The sequence below is a fragment of the Cebus imitator genome, unplaced genomic scaffold (genome assembly GCF_001604975.1).
Source record: "Cebus imitator isolate Cc_AM_T3 unplaced genomic scaffold, Cebus_imitator-1.0 Scaffold48, whole genome shotgun sequence".
NCBI lineage: Eukaryota > Metazoa > Chordata > Mammalia > Primates > Cebidae > Cebus > Cebus imitator.
In genome coordinates this window covers 7,034,045-7,053,376 of record NW_016107363.1, presented here as the reverse complement: position 1 = coordinate 7,053,376, position 19,332 = coordinate 7,034,045, and the positions used below count along the sequence as shown (strand labels likewise).

Genomic DNA, 19,332 nt, shown 5'->3' with positions numbered 1-19,332 from the left:
TATGGTCCAGAAATCTCATCTCGGAAATGCAGTACCATTATGGTATAAAGTGTAGTTACTGGTACTGAAAGAATCAATGTCAGACTCTGTGGGCCTTTATGGGAACGTGGAAACAAAAGAAGGGAGGTAAATGAGTAATGAACATACCCGTACAAAAGTAGCCCTCTTTATGGTCTTTCATACTGCAGAACTCTCCCAGAAATTATTTTTTTCTTTTTTTGTTTTTGTTGTATTTTGTTTTTTATTTTTGTAGGTACATAGTAGGTATATACATTTATGGGGTACATGAGATGTTTTGGTATAGGCATGCAGTGTTCCCAGAAATCTTTTTAACTGCCAATTTAAGATTGATTTATAGTGTTTATGATTGTGTTAATTGTATTCAACTATTATTAGTGCTTTTCTGATTTTTGTAAGTCTGTTTTAAATTTGATTTTTATCTCATTACCTACCACAATGCAGGTATTTAGTAAAACTCAGATATTCAATGAATGAATGAATAATAGTCCTCTTACATTAAAATTATAAAACCACAAGAGCATTAGGAAAGTAACACTAGCCACAAAGCTGAGAGTCAAAGAACTCTGGGTTCAGTCATGGCTTTGCCATTTGTTTGTAATATGTCCTTGGCAAATTGCTTAACCCCTCTGTGACTCAGGGCTTTTTCATGTATTAGATTGGAGAAATCTGTAGGATTATTGTGAAGATTGAATGAGAGAGTGTGCATGGACCATTTACCATGGTGTTGGGAACTAAAGTGTTAACCACCATAATGAAGACAGTGATCATGATAATGATGGTGACTGATAAAATCGGACCTATGTCTTGAAGCACTCTGAGTAACTCCTTATTAATTAAATAAGATTGTAGGGTTTTAAAATTATTTCCTGCATTATTTAGGAACAAGGAGCTGTTGGTGATGGATTTTTGCTAATTAGTAATGCATTTATTTGTTTGTTACTTTGGCAGATATCAGGAACAAATACTTTTAATCCATGAGTACCACTAAACAGTATCTATAAAAGCATTCACAATATAGCCTAGGAAGTCAGACTCAAGGAAGAGGTAATGAAGGGAGAAGATGTAGGAAAAAGACTGGAAAATATAAGATGCATGGAGTGGGGGTTGCTGTGGGAAGATGCTGTTAGTAATTGCTTCAGGGGCCATTGATGAAGATGGGTCAGAGTTTCCCTAACCTTGATTAAAGTTAAGGTGAAAGAACTTTTTTTTTTTTTTTTTTTGAGTCGGAGTTTCGCTCTTGTTACCCAGGCTGGAGTGCAATGGCGCGATCTCGGCTCACCGCAACCTCCGCCTCCTGGGTTCAGGCAATTCTCCTGCCTCAGCCTCCTGAGTAGCTGGGATTACAGGCATGCGCCACCATGCCCAGCTAATGTTTTGTATTTTTAGTAGAGACGGGGTTTCACCATGTTGACCAGGATGGTCTCGATCTCTTGACCTCGTGATCCACCCGCCTCGGCCTCCCAAAGTGCTGGGATTACAGGCGTGAACCACCGCGCCCGGCAGATGAAAGAACTTCTAAGACTTCCCTTGCATTTCTGTATGATTGCCAATTTGTAGGACAACCAGCAAAATCCAGAATGTGGAAGATTCTACAGGACACACAACCCAGCTTCTTTAGCAATTAAATTAGAAGGGGAAAAAAAGGAAAGGGGATTGGGGAAATCCTATAAATTAAGAGAGATTTAAGAGATATGTCAACTAACCTACAATGCATGAACCTTGTGTGAATCTTCATTCCAACAATTCAACTGTAAAATAAATTTGGGACAATGGAAAATGTTAATACTGACTGGATATCAAGCAATTAAGAAATTGCTCATTTTTTTCCAGTGTGATTATAGTATTATAGGTATTATTTCTTTTTAGTATTGTCTAAAGATGTTATAGATTTTTTTAAATTTACATCTGTAAAATATTTTTAAATGAGTAGGATTACAAGAAGAGTAGATAAAAGAATATTTCCTTCTTAGAAAAAGGAAATATTAAAAATCACAAGCTAGATCATACTGGTTGGGTTTGAGGATTGCTAAATATAATTAAAGTTTGTTCACATAATCCTTTGTTTTGTAAGGTGGAGTGATCATTATGACAATTCAGTGGCTTCTGAGCACAGCAATGATATGATCAGATCTGTACTTGGGGGAGGTTTATTGAATGAAACGGTGTAGATAGAGGCTACAAGTAGAGCCATCAGGAGGCTTAATCAATTGAGAGTCTGAACTAGGGTAATTACTGTGGAAATTTAAGAGAACAAAACCCACCTGAGGCCCTGTTATTCTTATCTTTTATCTCTCCCTTGGTAATCTTATCTAGAATCCATTGGCCTGAGACACTATATATGGGAGAGAGATGAAAGTCAGCCGTAACTCCAGGATTTGACCCTGAGTGACTGAAAATTAACAAATATTTGTTTCTGGAAGAAAAAGTGTCCTGGTGGCGGCTGTAGTGGTTTTAATTTGGCACACGCTAAACAGGAAGGGTGACTATGAGTTTGCCTGGAACCATCTATGCCTATTGTCCTAGCATAATTATCATCAAAAGTGCTCTCTTTCATATTCAAAGATGTCCCAGTTTTGTATGGTCACCCTAGAAACTAGAGGTGAAGCTGGATGTGCAGAACAGAAACTAGAACCAACAAGTCATTTTCTTTTATTTCTCTGATGTTTTATTGACCTGAGAGGTACAAAGATAAAATACACAAGGAGGCTATAGACAGAAAACAGGAACCAGGTTTGGAAATTCTCTGCACAGGGGTGATCAGTGGTAGCAGAGGGAATTTCTAGTGAAAGAGAGCAATAGGGAAAGTAAAAGATCCAGCTATTGAAATGAACCTGGCAGTTCAGAAAGAGTGGCAAAGGGGTAAGAATTGACAATAAGAGACTGCCACCTGAGACTGTTTCACATGGCCACACATATCCACAATGGAAAGATGATTTTCCTGCATTGCAAAGGTTATTCTCATCAACCAAGCCTGCAACTAAAGGGAAGAGTGATAATGGAAAGAGGACACATCCACTTGCCAGGTTACTTTTATCAGTTGATGACATGACCTATGTTTTGGCTAGATCAGCCTTTCGCAAGCATGCACCTGCAAAATAGAATTTGGGAAAAAAAATTCTTTGATATGGCCCTTTACCAAGTGGTTCAGTGTGTCTTAAATATATTTAGAGCAAAGGTCAGAGTTTAAGTTGAATCTCCAGTCACGCTTTTAAAGATATTTTGTAACACTAAATTTAATTTTAGGATATTATGTAGGTAGGTATTCTGTGGGCCAGGGCTGGTTAATTTAGTCAGTTCATTTATAGTATGAATTTACAGGATTTAGCTTTGGTCTGAGAAAAACTGGCCCCTGGCCCAGACTGTATACCAGGCAGTCCTAAAGATACACAATTCGTGTTAAGGAAAAAACAGATTCTGTTAATCTTTACAACTTATATTAGTTACTCTTAAATAACATTTATTTCCATGTGACTTACATATTTAGATAAAATGACTTTGGACCCAAGCCACAATAAGCTAATAATGCATTTTCCCACACAACTATACGATTACAATGAGACCTTGATCAACGTTTACACAGAAAGAATTGCTCATTAATCTTTGATTTAAAAAATAATAATAAGGTACTTGGTTTTCTAGAAAGAGGATCTGCATACTAAGTACTCAATTAGTTTGAATATAGTTAGATTATTATGTCTGTGTTTATTATTATTATTTTTTTTAAGACAGAGTTTCACCATGTTGGTCAGGCTGGTCTTGAACTCCCGACCTCAGGTGATCTGCCTGCCTTGGCCTCCAAAGTGCTTGGATTATAGGCGTGAGCCACCACGCCCAGCCTCTCTGTGTTTATTAAGCTTAATTTGTAAAGATTTTTGGCATCTCCACTTCTGTGATCAAACAGTATATAGTGTTCAAGACCAGCCTGGGCAACATAGTGAGACCCTGTCTCTACCAAAAAACAACAAAACTTAGCCAGGCACAGTGGTACATGTCTGGCTAAGTGCCAGCTATTCTTGAGGCTGAAGTATGAGAATTGCTTGAGCCCAGAAGGTAGAGCCTACAGTGAGTAGACATTGTGACACTGATCTAGCCTGGCCAACAGCAGACCCTGTCTCGAATCGAAAGAAAACAAAACAAAGAATCAGTTACAGACATGATGGCCTTTATGCTTAAATACCTCAGTGCGCATTTCTTATTTCTCTTATGTAACCACCAAACAATTCTCAAAATTAAGAAATTAACATGGGTACATTACTATTCCCAAATCCATATACCTTGTTCACATTTTGACAGTTTTCTCAGTAATGTTCTTTATGACATGGCCCAGCATGGTAGCTCATGCCTGTAATCCCAGCACTTTATGAGGCCAAGGATCACTTAAGCCCAGGGGTTTGAGATCAGCCTGTTGCAACATAGCAAGACCCCATCTCTACAAAAAAATTAAAAATTTTGGCTGGGCATGGTAGCACATGCCTGTGGTCCCAGCTACTCAGGAGGCTGAGGAAGGGGGATAGCTTGAGCCCAGGAGGTCAAGTTGAGGCTGCAGTGAAGTGTGATGGCACCACTATACTCTAGATTGTACAACAGAGCAAGACCCTGTCTCAAAAAAAGAGAAACCAAGATCTAAATGTTTGGTGTTCTCATTGCTACTGGTGTATAATTACTTCTAGCCCCACTCAGTGGACAGACTTAAGAAGTGTTAGTGTCTGTGCATGTGTGTGTGTGTACAGTTGGACACATATCTATATTTCTATATGTATAACTTCAGATTTATTCAAGTTCATACCCTACACCAGAGGATTAATGATTAATCCTTTTTTTTCTTTTCCTTTTTCCTTTTTTTTTTTTTTTGAAACAGAGTCTCACTCTGTTGCCCAGGCTGGAGTGCAGTGGCATGATCTCGCCTCACTGCAACCTCCGCCTCCCAAATTCAAGCGATTCTCCTGCCTCAGCCTCCCGAGTAGCTGGTACTACAGGTGTGCGTCACCAAATCCAGTTAATTTTTGTATTTTTAGTAGAGACAAAGTTTTACCATGTTGCCCAGGCTGGTTTCAAATTCCTTACCTTAAGTGATTCGCCTGCATTGGTTTCCCAAGGTACTGGGATTATAGGTGTAAGCCACTGTGCACGACCCAGAGGATTAATTCTATCTTACCTATTTTCATATCTGTAATTCTCTTCTTCAACAGCGAGAAAAGTGGCTTCCTTTATCTACAATATATTTATTTGAGCATTTTTAGAATACCCAGAAGGTTGTTTCAGAATTAATAGCCAGTGCTTTTATAAAAAAGAAACGTGTGTATAATTTTTTTTTCTTGGTTATCAAATTATTAACATAGAACAATAGTCCTCAACGTGGGACATTTTACCTCCCAGGGGATGTTCAGCAATATCTAAAGACATTTTTAGTTGTTGTGACCTGGGGGGTGGGGTACGGTGAGGGTCTACTGAATCTAATGGATAGAGACCAGGAAAACTACTAAACATCCTACAATTCATAGAGTAGTCCCACAGCAAAGATTTTATTCAGCCCAAAATGTCAATAGTGTTAAGGTTGGAAAACTCTATCACAGAACAAGGAAAATATCTACTTGAAGAATTAATGTCAATGTTTTTGTCAGACCACTTGAATGTAAGATGTAGGCATTATGATGCTTCTCTCCTAAATATTCCTTTATTAAAAAAGGAGCATTGTTCTACATAATGACAAATCCAGAAATGGGGGCCAGGACCTTTGCAGACTCCAGTGGATAGTGATGAAAGAGCTGTGAGAGTTTTGTAGCTAATGCAACAGTGTCTCTGTAAAGTCTCTCTCTCTTTATCTCCATGCCCCCTCCCTGGACAAAAGACCTTTTGAAGGAAGAATTAACAGGTTGACTAGAGTAGATGAATCCAGAATCAATTTTTTTTTTTCCTTTTTCTTTTTTTCTTTTTTTGGAGACAGAGTCTTGCTCTGTTGCCCAAGCTGGAGTGCAGTGGTGTGATCTTGGCTCACTGCAATCTCCGCCTTCTGGGTTCAAGGGATTCTTGTGCCTCAGCCTCCTGAGTAGCTGGGATTAGAGATTCTTATCACCACACCCAGCTAATTTTTAGTAGGGACGAGTTTTAGCCATATTGCCCAGACTGTTCTCAAACTTCTGACCTCAGGTAATCTGCCTGCCTCAGCCTCCCAGAGTGCTAGGATTATAGGCATGAACCACCATGCCTGACCTAGAATAAAATTTTTCTAGAGAGAAAAATAGGATATAATCTATGAATATGAAAGTATGTATATGTAATTTCCAAAACCTATTGTAATTATATTGTGAAAGTTATTCTTAGCTCTTCTTTGATGGATTGAAGTTATTATGCTGAGGTACTTATAAGCCAAAGTGATACTCAAATAGAATACACTAGAAGAATATGGCTTACCTGATGATATGTTTATTACAGGCAGTGTTCAGTAGCAGAAGTTTTAATATAATGAAAAAAGAGCAGAGCGACTGGAGAGGAAGGAGGTTAGGGGAAGGGGCATATTTGAAATAGAATGCTGGATTTAATTTATTTCAGTGAAACCACTTAGGTTACATCATCATTTAATATATTCAGCAGATATTTTGTTGTTTTGTTTTGTTTTGTTTTGTTTTTGTTTGTTTTTTGAAACAAAGTCTTGCTTTGTGGCCCAAGCTGGAGTATAGCGGCGTGATCTCGGCTCACTGCAGCCTCTACCTCCTGGGCTCAAGCAGTTCTCCTGCCTCAGCCTCCCATGTAGCTGGGACTACAGGCAGGTGCCACCACGCCTGGCTAATTTTTTGTATTTTTAGCAGAGACAGGGATTCACCATGTTAGCTAGGTTGGTCTTGATCTCCTGACCTCCTTTGTGATCCGCCCGCCTCAGCCTCCCAAAATGCTGGTTCACAGGCGTTACCACCGGGCCCAGCCCAGATATTTGTTATATGTGTGTGTTGGGGGAAAGGTGATGACAAAGTAGGCTCAGTAGAGCTTTCAGCCTAGTTTTTATTTTGCGTTTCATAATAAGGATAATGTGCTAAAATTTAGCTGCTTTTTGACGAAGAGTTTATTTTTGTTATCCATATTCAGTTAAGTTCCAAGTAAAATTTTTCTGACTGGTTATCAAGAAATTTCAAAATGATGAAGAAGAATAGCATTTTGCTCATCTCACTGAATTTCAAGTCTTAATAAGCAATGAATTATAATCTATCACTGTAATTATTTGTTTTGATGCTAAATTGTGAATATATAATTTATGTTAACATATATTTTATAGTGTCATCACCATGATTACTTATATATATAACCGTATTTGTGTTTTCTCCCAACTACTAAAATGCTTACTAGAGTTTGCTTCTAAGTTTTATTTAACTCAGTGATTCTGTTGTTTAACTATGTATGTGTAAACATGAAAGAGATTACCAGTCTTTTATTGTAGAGATTATAGTGTGATACTAACTCTTGCTTTTGAAATAAACATGTTTTTGTCAGATGACTCGCAGGGTGCACAGTCAGAAATTGAGGCAAAACAAGAAATACAGCATCTTCGAAAGGAATTGATCGAAGCCCAGGAGCTAGCTAGAACAAGTAAACAAAAATGCTTTGAACTTCAAGGTGAGATCAAGATTACTTTGGCTCTTTAGGGATGTGTGGAGGCAGCACAATATAAATGGATGGTCCCAAACTTGGAGTCTGGAGGCACGTTTCAGATTCACAACTTTATGAGATATGTGATCTTGTTATGTTTACTTGACCTCTCTAAACTTGTGTTTCAGGTCAGTAAAATGAGAAGGGTTACAGTTGCTCTACCTTCACACTATTGATGTGAAAATCAAGTAAGATCTTTACTAATTGAGAGATCTTAATAGTTAATTGCATATTAAGTAAAACAAAAGGAAAACTCAAATTTCTAAATTTTAGTTACAACTAATGTTAGCTAATGTCCTGGCCACTTTCTTTTCTAGTAGCTCACTTAATCCGTAGTGTCATAAGCCGGTGGCATCTGTACAGTTCCCTAGAGCTTGCATTTCTGTATCATTCACAGTAACTACCTAGTTGCAGACAATTAGTAACTCAAAAGAGTCTTAAAATGAGAAAGTGAATGACCTATGGAGTCCTCATGTTCTCCAAGATGGCCTTCCTGCCTAGTAGGAAGATTTAAATCCCAGGTGGGAACTGGGAACTTCTTGTTACTACTTCTTTCCTGCTTCTCAAAGAAATTAGAATTGGTATTCACTTAACTTGAACCTTTTGGAGGATCCAGGCCGATATATTAAATTACAATGAAAAAATATTTAGTATACAGCAATTATTTAGTTTAGTGTTTACTATGTGCTTGGCAGTAAATATGAGAATTTTAAGTCTTTTTAAAAATTTAAGTTCAAATGCTGATTAACAATTGTGAAGACTGCTTGTCATGTTAAGGAAAGAACATATTATCTTGGTGGTCCCAGGTCCAGAAAAGTCTACTACTCAGTTGAATAGATTTATTACTCACTACAGTTTTGTGCTCCTAAAATCTTTAAACTAACTACTAATACTGATAATATTTGCTCCTTAACTTTTGTTTCTTTCAGTTAGCTTTTAGGAGAGAATTTTAAAAGAAATTTCTATCTGCTCAACTCAATACTTTCATTAATTCACAAAACTATTAATAGATACCGTGTTTTTACATTTAGCTCTTTTGGAAGAAGAAAGAAAAGCATATCGAAATCAAGTTGAGGAATCCACTAAACAAATACAGGTTCTTCAAGGTATGGAAGGCCCCAAGGCTATTTGAGATAGTTATTGTGTGTTTGTTTTTAGTGATTCAAAAGGAATAGAGGCCCGGTACAGTGGCTCATGCCTGTATTCCCAGCATTTGGATGCATCACCTGAGGTCAGGAATTCGAGACCGGCGTGGCCCTCATGGCAAACCCCTGTCTCTACTAAAAATACAAAAAGTAGCTGGGCATGGTGGCACATACCTGTAATTTCACCTCCCCTGAGGCAGGAGGATCACTTGAACCCAGGAGGCAGAGGTTGCAGTGAGCTGAGATTACACCACTGCACTCCAGCCTAGGAGACAGAGCAAGACTCTATCTCAAAAAAAAGGAATGGAAAGTAAGAAAGCAGAGAGTCCCCATTAATCATGGCTTTGATTCTCTAGAACCTCACATTTTAACAGCTCTTGGTGGAGCTTTATTTATTTATTTTTTTAAGAAAATTCCAGGGAAGATGGTCCAGTACTCCAGTATTTAGACAGAGTAGAAAAAGCAGAGGTGGAGATTTGGAGTTGGTAAGACTGTCACTTTGTGGGTTATGTCATGAGTTCCTACAGAGGGCCTTTGGATAGGAAATCTATTTGAGCCACTCTGTGCATCAGCACTTTGAGCTTGCTGGTATGTGTATATATTAGTTGCTCGTGTAGATGTATTGACATCTAATGCTCACAACACACTTGTATTTCAAGAAAAATTATATATCACATGGAATAGGATAATGGTCTCTGCACTGACTTCATTGATAATGGCTATTCTTCTTATCACAATTTTGCTATTTCTTTGTCTGGGCTATCACAGGGTCATTACAGAAATTTCCAGAAAGACCTCTGCCTGTCAAGTGTTGACTTCCAGCTGGAGCTCCTGGTGTATTATGAGGAGATTGTATAACTCAGGAGAGGTCTTCCTTTCCCATGCCATTGTAAAATTCCTAAATTTTTTTGTCTTCTTGTCAAAGAAGGAGCTAATGTCTTAAAATTTTAGCTTGAGAAATAGGTGGGGAAGAAATTAAATAGACAAGTAGTCACTATTCAGAAGAGAAGAAAGAGTCATTGTATGAAACCCAAGATACTTGCCCAAAAATATCCCAGAGAAAAACTAGTCTTTTTGGTTTTGTTTTTTGAGTGAGACATTTGAATTATTTAAAATTAGAATTTCTAAGTTATGTCGTATGTGGTAAATTTTTTTGTTTTGTTTTTTGAGACAGAGTTTCGCTCTTGTTGCCCAGGCTGGAGTGCAATAGCTGTATCTTGGCTCACCACAACCTCCGCCTCCCGTGTTCAAGTGATTCTCCTGCCTCAGCCTCCCGAGTAGCTGGGATTACAGGCATGCACCACCACGCCCGGCTAATTTTTTGTATTTTTAGTTAGTAGAGATGTGGTTTCTCCATATTGGTCAGCCTGGTCTCAAACTCCTGACCTCATGATCCGCCCCCCTCTGCCTCCCAAAATGCTGGGATTACAGGCGTGAGCCACCATGCCCAGCCTGTCATATGTGTTTTTAAATTGAAAGCTCTTAAAACTCCTATTGTAGTTTAATACCATTACCCATTAGTTTGTATAAATCTGATTTGAATCTCTATTTTCATCCTAGACTGTGTAGGGGCAATTTTTCCTAAAGGTTCTGTGATATAGTGCTGCCTTTGTTTTAAACCTGTCTTGCCCAGGCATCATTGAGTGCCCCGTAGTGCCAGCATATGTATTTCACAGCTGTATCAACAAATCATGATCATTTCTGGCCATTGTGCCCTTTCAGATTCCAAACTTATTACCTCTCAGTCCTTCCTACAAACTTAGAAAGTCTAATATCTTCTTAATGTTTACTTACATAGCAACTTCCCTTTCTCCCACCACTAAATCCTCTTATAATTATTTTCCTTTGAAACTTTTTAAATCTACAATTTCCTTATAATATGGTAACCAATATTAATTTTCTTATTCTGCACGAAGCTTTTTTTTGTTTGTTTTTTGGGTTTTTTTTGAGATGGAGTTTCACCATTTTGACCAGGGTGGTCTCAAACTCCTGACCTCAGGTGATCCACCCACCTTGGCCTCCCAAAGTGCTAGGATTACAGGTGTGAGCCACCACATCCAGCCCACCAAGTCTGATTTTATACAAGTTGTTTCCGGTTTGGGTCATGAGCACAAAACCAGATATTTTAAATATATATATTTGCCGCTTCAATGAGGTGGTATTCATTAATTTTATTAACTCATTAATTCAACCAATAATCCTTGATTGTTTTCTATGTCAGATATTGGGATATCCCCAGTACTTGACAGCCGTGAGCAAAACAAATGTCCTACACACATGAGGTATACAGTCTAGTAGAAAAGATAAACAATAAGCAGATTAATAGATAATATGATGTCCAATAAGGACTTCAAAGAAAAATAAAGCAGGGTAAAGAGCCAGAGAACAACAGTGGGCTGTTTTTTTATAGAACTCATCAGAAAAGGCATCTTTAAAGAATTGACATTTTAATAGAAAAATTAATCAAGAGCATCAACTGTTTAATGCTTACCATTTGACCAAGCAATTCTACACATAGGATTCACCCTAAAAAAAAAAAAAAAAAAAAAAAAAAAAAAAAAAAAAAAATAACATGGAATAAAGTGTTTAAACACTGAACAGCCTAAAATATCAAAAATAAAGGGTTGGGCAAATAAGTTATATATACCATAACTATTTTTTGTTGAAAGAGTTTCATCATACTCCAGCTCTCTCCTGAATATTAAAAAAAAAAAAAAAAAATTTCATCAACTGAAGGATGGGGAACACTGTATATATTATGATCACTCCCTATTTAATGTTTGTTTTTATATGTGTATAAATGTATAGAAAAAAATCTAGAAGGATAAATACCAAAATGTTATAAGTAGTTTTCTGTGTATTGGGGAGATAAAGATCACTGGTTTTTTTTTCCTCTTTGATATCTGTATTTTGACACTTTCTGCATCAAATGTGGATTTTTTATACACTTTAATCAAAAGCAACAGCTCTGATAACCCAGGCTATGCATTAACTACAAACCTGTATGGACTGTTCTTTTATTTCTAATTCCAATGGGCCGAGAAAATGATGGATATACTTTTGCAGCCCAGTTGCAGAGGTTACACATCAATATTGAGAATCTCCGGGAGGAGAAGGACAGAGAAATCACAAGTACTAGGGATGAATTGCTTAGTGCCCAAGATGAAATTTTGCTCCTTCATCAAGCAGCAGAAAAGGCTGCCTCTGAGCGGGACACTGACATTGCCTCTTTACAAGAAGAGCTTAAGAAGGTGAGAGCTGAGCTTGAGCGGTGGCGGAAAGCAGCATCTGAATATGAGAAAGAAATCACGAGTCTGCAAAACAGTTTTCAGCTTAGATGTCAACAGTGTGAAGACCAGCAGAGAGAGGAAGCAACAAGGTTGCAAGGTGAATAAATGTATTTTACATAAAACTCTTAACTTTTGACATTGATAACTTCATAACTTGTTTAAAAAAAACACCATGCAGGTTTTGCAGACTTTTTTTTCTTTGATATCAATCAGTTGTATAATCCAGTGTTTCTATATTGGAACTAAAAATGTATTTTCAGGTCTGCAAGTTCTACTTAAATTTATATTTTTACAGTTTTATATTTTATTTTAAAATTGTTAAAAATTGCTTGCCTTATAAAAGTGAAGTCGAAAAAAATACTATTCAAATACAAGCTGATATCACTCCTTGAGGTATACATGCAAAGTAACAGGAATCAAATAATTAACCATGTAAAATGTACATGCTTTTAAGGAGAAAAGTGATGTTCTTCTCTGAAATATTTTTCTTTATCCTTTGAAATATTATGGAAGTTATATTTCTGTATTAACAAATATGTTTTGGGACTATTTTAGGTGAACTGGAGAAGTTGAGAAAGGAATGGAATGCATTGGAAATTGAATGCCATTCTCTAAAAAGGGAAAATGTTTCACTATCATCAGAACTGCAACGGCAAGAAAAAGAATTGCACAAGTATGCAAGAACTCTGTTTTTCAGATATAAATATTTCCTTAACTTAAATTTTCATCTAAATTAAATTTAATTTTAATATTTAAATACTTTTCAGGAGTAAATGTTCAGCCAGTCTCTGTTTGGCTATTTGGCAGGTTAACCATACTGAATAAATACTTAAGCTTTTTTTTTTTTTTTTTCTTGCCACCACCATTATCCTGCATGTCCTTTCCTTGTATTCATGGAATACCGATTCATTAAATGTCCCAAGGAAACCCTGAACAAACAACAGAAGTCTGTAATTCATAGTTGAACTTGCCCTATAAATTAATGACTTTTAAATACCAATTGCTTTTCTTTCACACCAGTGATCTCTTCTTTTAGTAAGGGTGATCAGGAAGTGACTGTGATGAAGAATTTGTAAGGCTGGGTGCGGTGGCTTACACCTGTAATGCCAACACTTTGGGAGGATCCCTTGAGCCTGAGAGTTCAAGATCAGCCTGGTCAACGTGGCAAAACCCTGTATCTACAAAAAAATACAAAAATTAACTGGGTGTAGTGGCGCATGCTTGTAGTCCCAGCTACTGGGAAGGCTGACGTGAGAGGATTGCTTGGGCCCAGGAGGTCAAGACTACAGTGAACCACAGTCATGCCAGTGCACTCCAACCTGGCTGACAGAACCAAATCCTATATCAAACAAGCCAACAGAACAAAAGAGGAATTTGTACTATTGAAAGATAGAAATTAATTTTCTGAATTTCAAATAGGGTTATATGAAGAATAATAATACATAAGACCAAGAATTCTCTGAAACTTGTTAAATCTTTCTAGAATCTAATACTTTACAAGCAAATCAGTGAATGCATTAGATTTATTCCAGCAAATTTAGTGGAATTTACCATATTTAAGTTTAAAATTGGTTTATTCTGGCCAGGCATGGACAACATTATGAAACTCCATCTCTACAAAAAATGCAACAAATTAGCTTGGCCTGGTGGCATGTGCCTGTAGTCCCAGCTACTCAGGAGGCTGAAGTGGGAGGATTCCTTGAGCCCAGGAGGTGGGGACTGCACTAAGCCATGATCACACCACTTTACTCCAACTTGGGTAACAGAGCCAGTCCCTGTCTTAAGAAAACATAATTAAAAATAAAAACAAATGTTTTACTTTGTTTATAACATGTAAAACTTTATAAAAGCAATTTCAAAATATGAATGGGACAAAATAAAGGTCAAGACTATAAATATATATATATATATGTGTGTGATATATATCATATATGAAATATACATGAGATATATATACACATCTCATATATATCTATATGGAATTTTATTTTTTTTGAGGTAGAGTCATGCTCAGTTGCCCAGGCTGGAGTGCAGTGGTATGATCTCTGCTCACTGTAACCTCCACCTCTGCCTCCTGAGTAGCTGGGATTACAGGCATGCACCATCACGCCTAGCTAAATTTTTTGTATTTTTAGTAGAGATGGGGTTTCATCCTGTTGGCCAGGCTGGTCTTCAGCTCCTTACCTCAAGTGATCCACCCACCTTGGCCTCCCAAAGTGCTGGGATTACAGGTGTAAGCCACCACACCTGGCCTATATATAAAAATTAAGGAGGCTGGGTGGAGTGGCATGTACCTATGATCCCAGCTACTTAGAAGGCTGAAGCAAAAGGATCACTTAAGCCCAGGAGATCAAAGGTAGTGAGCTGTGATCACACCACAGCACTCCAAACTGGGCAACAGAGCAAGACTCTGTCTTTAAAAGAATAAATAAATAAAATAAGGAATGAATTGATTTTCTGTGTGACAGCACATTTGGATAAATTGTTTGGTATGAAGTGTGCGTAAGATTATGATGCAGATACCCAAGTTCTTTACATTTAGAATACATTAGGATATTAATACTGTTTAGTTTAATAATCTGCCAAGCAAGAAATACCCATTTTTTTGCCAGTGTTGCTTATCTTAGTTATTATTGTTCTGAAATTATTGATATTTTATTAAAGATTCAGGTTAGATCCCTTATTTTAAAGATGTGATTACTTGGAATCTGGCAGATTATTAAAGGCTGTTTTCAGTTATTTCAAGTTTTAAGTGTTGAAAGGCAAGCCTACAAACTCCTTGTGAGTAGAAGCATATGGTTTAAAAATATTAGGCCCCGGAAAGGTGGAATATATTAGATCATTGGTCAAATAATCTGCCTAAACTCACCTAAAGTATTTAAGACAGATTAGTTCTTTTTCTTAAACTTTTCTGATGCCCCAAATTTACTTGATAAGACTCCCCAGCATTTAAGCAGTATTTAGAAGCTAGTTTTCCTTTACAGGGTCTTATGTGTCATTTAATTCCTAGCTGTATTGGCTTGACAACATCAGACCCACTCCAAAGAATCTGTGAAGCATACAATCAGAACAGGATTCAGACTCTATAGTAGTTCAGTTACAGTAGTGAGTGTGATTTTTGATTGATCCATTTTGAAAGATGTAAAAGTGTCACCTTGAAAACCTTATACTCCTATAGCTATGTAGTGGAGCCAAATTCCCTTACACAGCTATACTATACAGACCTTTTATTCTCTGTTGTCTGGGCTATGGAAGAAGGAATTGAATAAGGAATTTCTCTTCACACATATCAAGCTGTTCTCCTCATATATTTTAAGTCAGATTTTTTTAACATCAAATTATAAAAGTGATCATAGCCGGGCACGGTGGCTCACGCCTGTAATCCCAGCACTTTGGGAGGCCGAGGCGGGTGGATCATGAGGTCAAGAGATCGAGACCATCCTGGTCAACATGGTGAAACCCCGTCTCTACTAAANGGAGGTTGCAGTGAGCCGAGATTGTGCCACTGCATTCTAACCTGAGTGACAGAGTGAAACTCCATCTCAAAAAAAAAAAAAAGTAAATCTTAATCCTCAGTATTAAAAGAAAATAATGATATACCATCTTTATATTTGACTTTAGAAAGCATCAATATATCTTGCAGTAAAACAAAGAAAAATTAAAAAAAAGAAAGCATCAATATATTTTAATTTAGTAGGAACATCTGTAATTGAAGAATTCATAGGCTGGGTACGGTGGCTCACACCTGTAATCCCAGCACTTTGGGAGGTTGAGGCAGGTGAATCACCTGAGGTCAGGAGTTTGAGACCAGCCTGACCAACATGGAGAAACCCTGTCTGTACTAAAAATATAAAATTAGCCAGGCATTGTGGCACATGCCTATAATCCCAGCTACTCAGGAGGCTGAGGCAGGAGAATCACTTGAACCTGGGAGGTGGAGGTTGTGATGAGCCAAGATCATGCTATTGCACTCCAGCCTGGGAAATAAGAGCAAAACTCCGTCTCAAAAAAAAAAAAAAAAAAAAAAGTGATCATAGAATTTAGCCTTGGAAGCAGCCTCAGAAGTTAATGAGTTCAATCCTGTTATTTGGCAGTGAAGGACACTGAGACTGTCCTTGTATTAGTTATGTCTATATAACATGGTACCTAATACAGGTCTAAGAGCTCAGAAAATGTTTACTCTGTAAATGAAATGTACCAGTTAAGTGACTTGCTTAACATCCCCCAGCTAAACAGTAGCAGAGCTGGGGGTGTCTAGAACTCAGCCTCCTACTTCTTTGTCTTATGCTCTTTTCTTAATTTGGTGTGTCTTCTCATTTGAATAGGTTTATCTTTACTTGAGTTGGCAGTGGCTCCTAAGCTTTAAGTTTCTGATCCCCATTCTATTTGTCAATTACTTAAACTTAGGAGAAATTGTTGAAATATTTGTATTCTTTTCCTGTAGAAGACCTACACTGAAACTTTTTATTATAAAATTAATACAATTTGATACAACAAAATATACAGTTAATTACCTTCTATTTTTTTTTTTAATTTTCAAGCTTTGTGTATATTTGATGGGATACACCTTTAAACTTGCATTTTTTTAGTGTTTTGATGCCTTTTGCGTATTGAATGAAAATATTTCATTCTTTTTTATACTTTTCTTTTTTTCTCTGAAATCCACTCTGTCCCTTCTAGTGAAATGTATAAGAAATTGGACTTCTTTCTGTATCCAGTTTCTACCTGTGAATAACTATCTGTCAATATTTATATTGCAGTTCTCAGAAGCAGAGTTTAGAGCTTACCAGTGATCTCAGCATCCTTCAGATGTCTAGGAAAGAGCTTGAGAATCAAGTGGGATCCTTGAAAGAACAGCATCTTCGGGATTCAACTGATTTAAAAACTCTTCTCAGTAAGGCTGAAAACCAAGCAAAGGATGTACAGAAAGAGGTAAAGCGAAAAGACATTATAAGCCCAATTATGGTTGGACTTAAAGCCAAAAGCAAATCAGATATCCATGCTAGTTAGAAATAAAGGCAAGTGAAAGTCACATTACCCATCACAAAATTGATACTTGGAACATCTCTGCTTGGTGATTTCTAGCTGCGTATTATGGTCCATATAGAGAGAATTCTTCAATAGGGTTGGTCTCAAAAATATGAATATACAAAACTACATTTTAATTTTTCTCTACAAGTTCAGTTATATGAGAAACCCTTTGTACCAGGTCTCTCGATTTATTGTTTAACTTTGAAAGAGAATATCGTATGTAACTTAGAATACTTTTGGAAAGCAAACTGAGGCCATAATATAATGCTGTCTGAACCCCTCAGGTAAATAATGGCCTGACAAGTTACTAAAATTCGCCTAATAGCCAGGCAGCCAACCAGACACATGTTCTGTGGCCTTTTATTTTCTTCCTCCTACCCCCTTTTCACCTTATTCATAAATGTGCATGCTCACTTTTCATGTCATTCTGCTTAAAACCTTGACTTGAGTAGTGCTTTTTAAAAATTTGTGTTGAAGTCATAAAGGTTGACTTTGGAACAGAAACCCTACCCAATTTCTTCCTGAGCAAGATAAGTATATTTCACTTCCCAAAGCCTTGAAGTTGACAGCAGGGCAGTAAGAGCTGCCTTCAGTCCTGCTGGCCTCATACCACTCCCTGCATTGACTCCTGGCCAGCTCGGGAGATGAGGAAGGCTGATACAGCTTGATCTGTAGATCAAGGACCACCCCAGTTGTAGACTTTCTTAAAAGGATTCTTTATGAATTAGAAGGAAGCTGAAGACAACTCTTTGTCTTTAATATTAAATGAACTTTCCCAAAGTTGTTTCTAGAAGATCTGCTTAATCAATGCAGTTTTTCTTTGCACTTTTCTTTCCTTGTAGTTTCCTAAATTTGGCAATGATTGCTTTTCTTCTGTCTTTATGTTTGTTCCTAATGAAAAAATACTGTAAAATTTTTTTAATTTCTTGTGGACATATCAATTTTGTAATGTGTTCGTTTTTACCTTACTAAAGATATGTGTTTTAGAAGAAATCTCATTTTATTTGGTTGGAACACAAATTTTGTGCCAAAGTAAATATCTTGGTATTTAATACTGTAAGCACTTTGTGTCCTTCCAGTCCATATGCCATAATTCTTTCAAACTCTGGGAAGAATGCTGTGGTTGGAAGATTATTCTGTTGTATGTTACTATGAACGCATTAGCCATTTTGTTGCATTAATTGTTTGCCTGTTTGTGGTCACTGAGTAATCAGTGCAAAATGCTTTAACTGTTTCCACAAATGGCAGTGGCATGTTGTCACAGCATCTTAATTGTTGATAGTCTTGGATTGCATTAAATGCAGCACATTTAAAAATATGTCTGATCTTGTTGGTATGTTTCTTTTCTATTTTCTTGTTCACTGGTTTCCATTGTGAAATGATGTGTACTCATCACACTCCTTTGTAATGTGAAATTGCTCTTTCTGTTTGTCCAGATGTCAACATGTTGGATACTATATACTATAGTTTAGTTATAGCTATATACTATAACTAAAATGTTCTTTAATGAGATTCCTATCTCTGTCTTCATGTTTGAAGTAATCCACTGCAAAGGAATTATTGCCTTTTATTAATGCACACATATTCCCCTTCAACATTTCCCCTTTGTTCTCCTTTCTTTCACAGAATCATGCTTAATATGCACAGTATCTAATTATGTATTTTCAGCGTTGTAACAGGCTAAGAGATGACAAGCTAAGCAAGCCCAGATAAGATTCTTTTTATGAAGAACAACCAAGGTGTTGGTAATATGGTGTGATATTTCCCTCTTAATCAGGACCAAGCTCGTTTGTCACCTGAGAGTTAGCAAGATGGAGCAAAAATGATATCCAAAGCAAGGCTGCAATAGATGACCTTTGTTCCACAAACTGAAATTTACATGTGTGGCAGCTTTTATATGAATATTTCACAAATAAAAAGTACATGCAAAAAGGAAATCTTGGCCGGGCGCAGTGGCTGACACCTGTAATCCCAGCAGTTTGGGAGACCAAGGCAGGTTAGGAGTTCAAGACCAGCCTGACAATATGATGAAAACCTGTCTCTACTAAAAATACAAAAAGTAGCCGGGTGTGATGGCATACGCCTGTAATCCCAGCTACTCAGGAGGCTGAGACAGGAGAATCACTTGAACCAAGGAGGTGGAGGTTGCAGTGAGCCGAGATTGTGCCACTGCATTCTAACCTGAGTGACAGAGTGAAACTCCATCT

At 37.2% G+C, this 19,332-nt stretch overlaps 1 protein-coding gene across 9 annotated transcripts in view; it reads left to right on the top strand.

Moving 5' to 3' along the window:
* LOC108303546 (sarcolemma associated protein) overlaps positions 1 to 19,332 on the top strand; it is a 171,425-nt gene that overhangs the window by 141,861 nt on the left and 10,232 nt on the right. For 5 of the 9 annotated variants that reach the window (XM_017527466.2, XM_017527463.2, XM_017527460.2 and 2 more), the window contains 5 exons: positions 7,504 to 7,626; positions 8,691 to 8,765; positions 11,871 to 12,191; positions 12,650 to 12,767; positions 16,855 to 17,026. In XM_017527466.2, coding sequence (XP_017382955.1) covers positions 7,504 to 7,626; positions 8,691 to 8,765; positions 11,871 to 12,191; positions 12,650 to 12,767; positions 16,855 to 17,026 — 809 coding nt within the window. The remainder of the gene's footprint in view (positions 1 to 7,503; positions 7,627 to 8,690; positions 8,766 to 11,870; positions 12,192 to 12,649; positions 12,768 to 16,854; positions 17,027 to 19,332) is intronic. The other 4 variants (XM_017527465.2, XM_017527464.2, XM_037738096.1 and 1 more) reach the window with 1 other exon arrangement.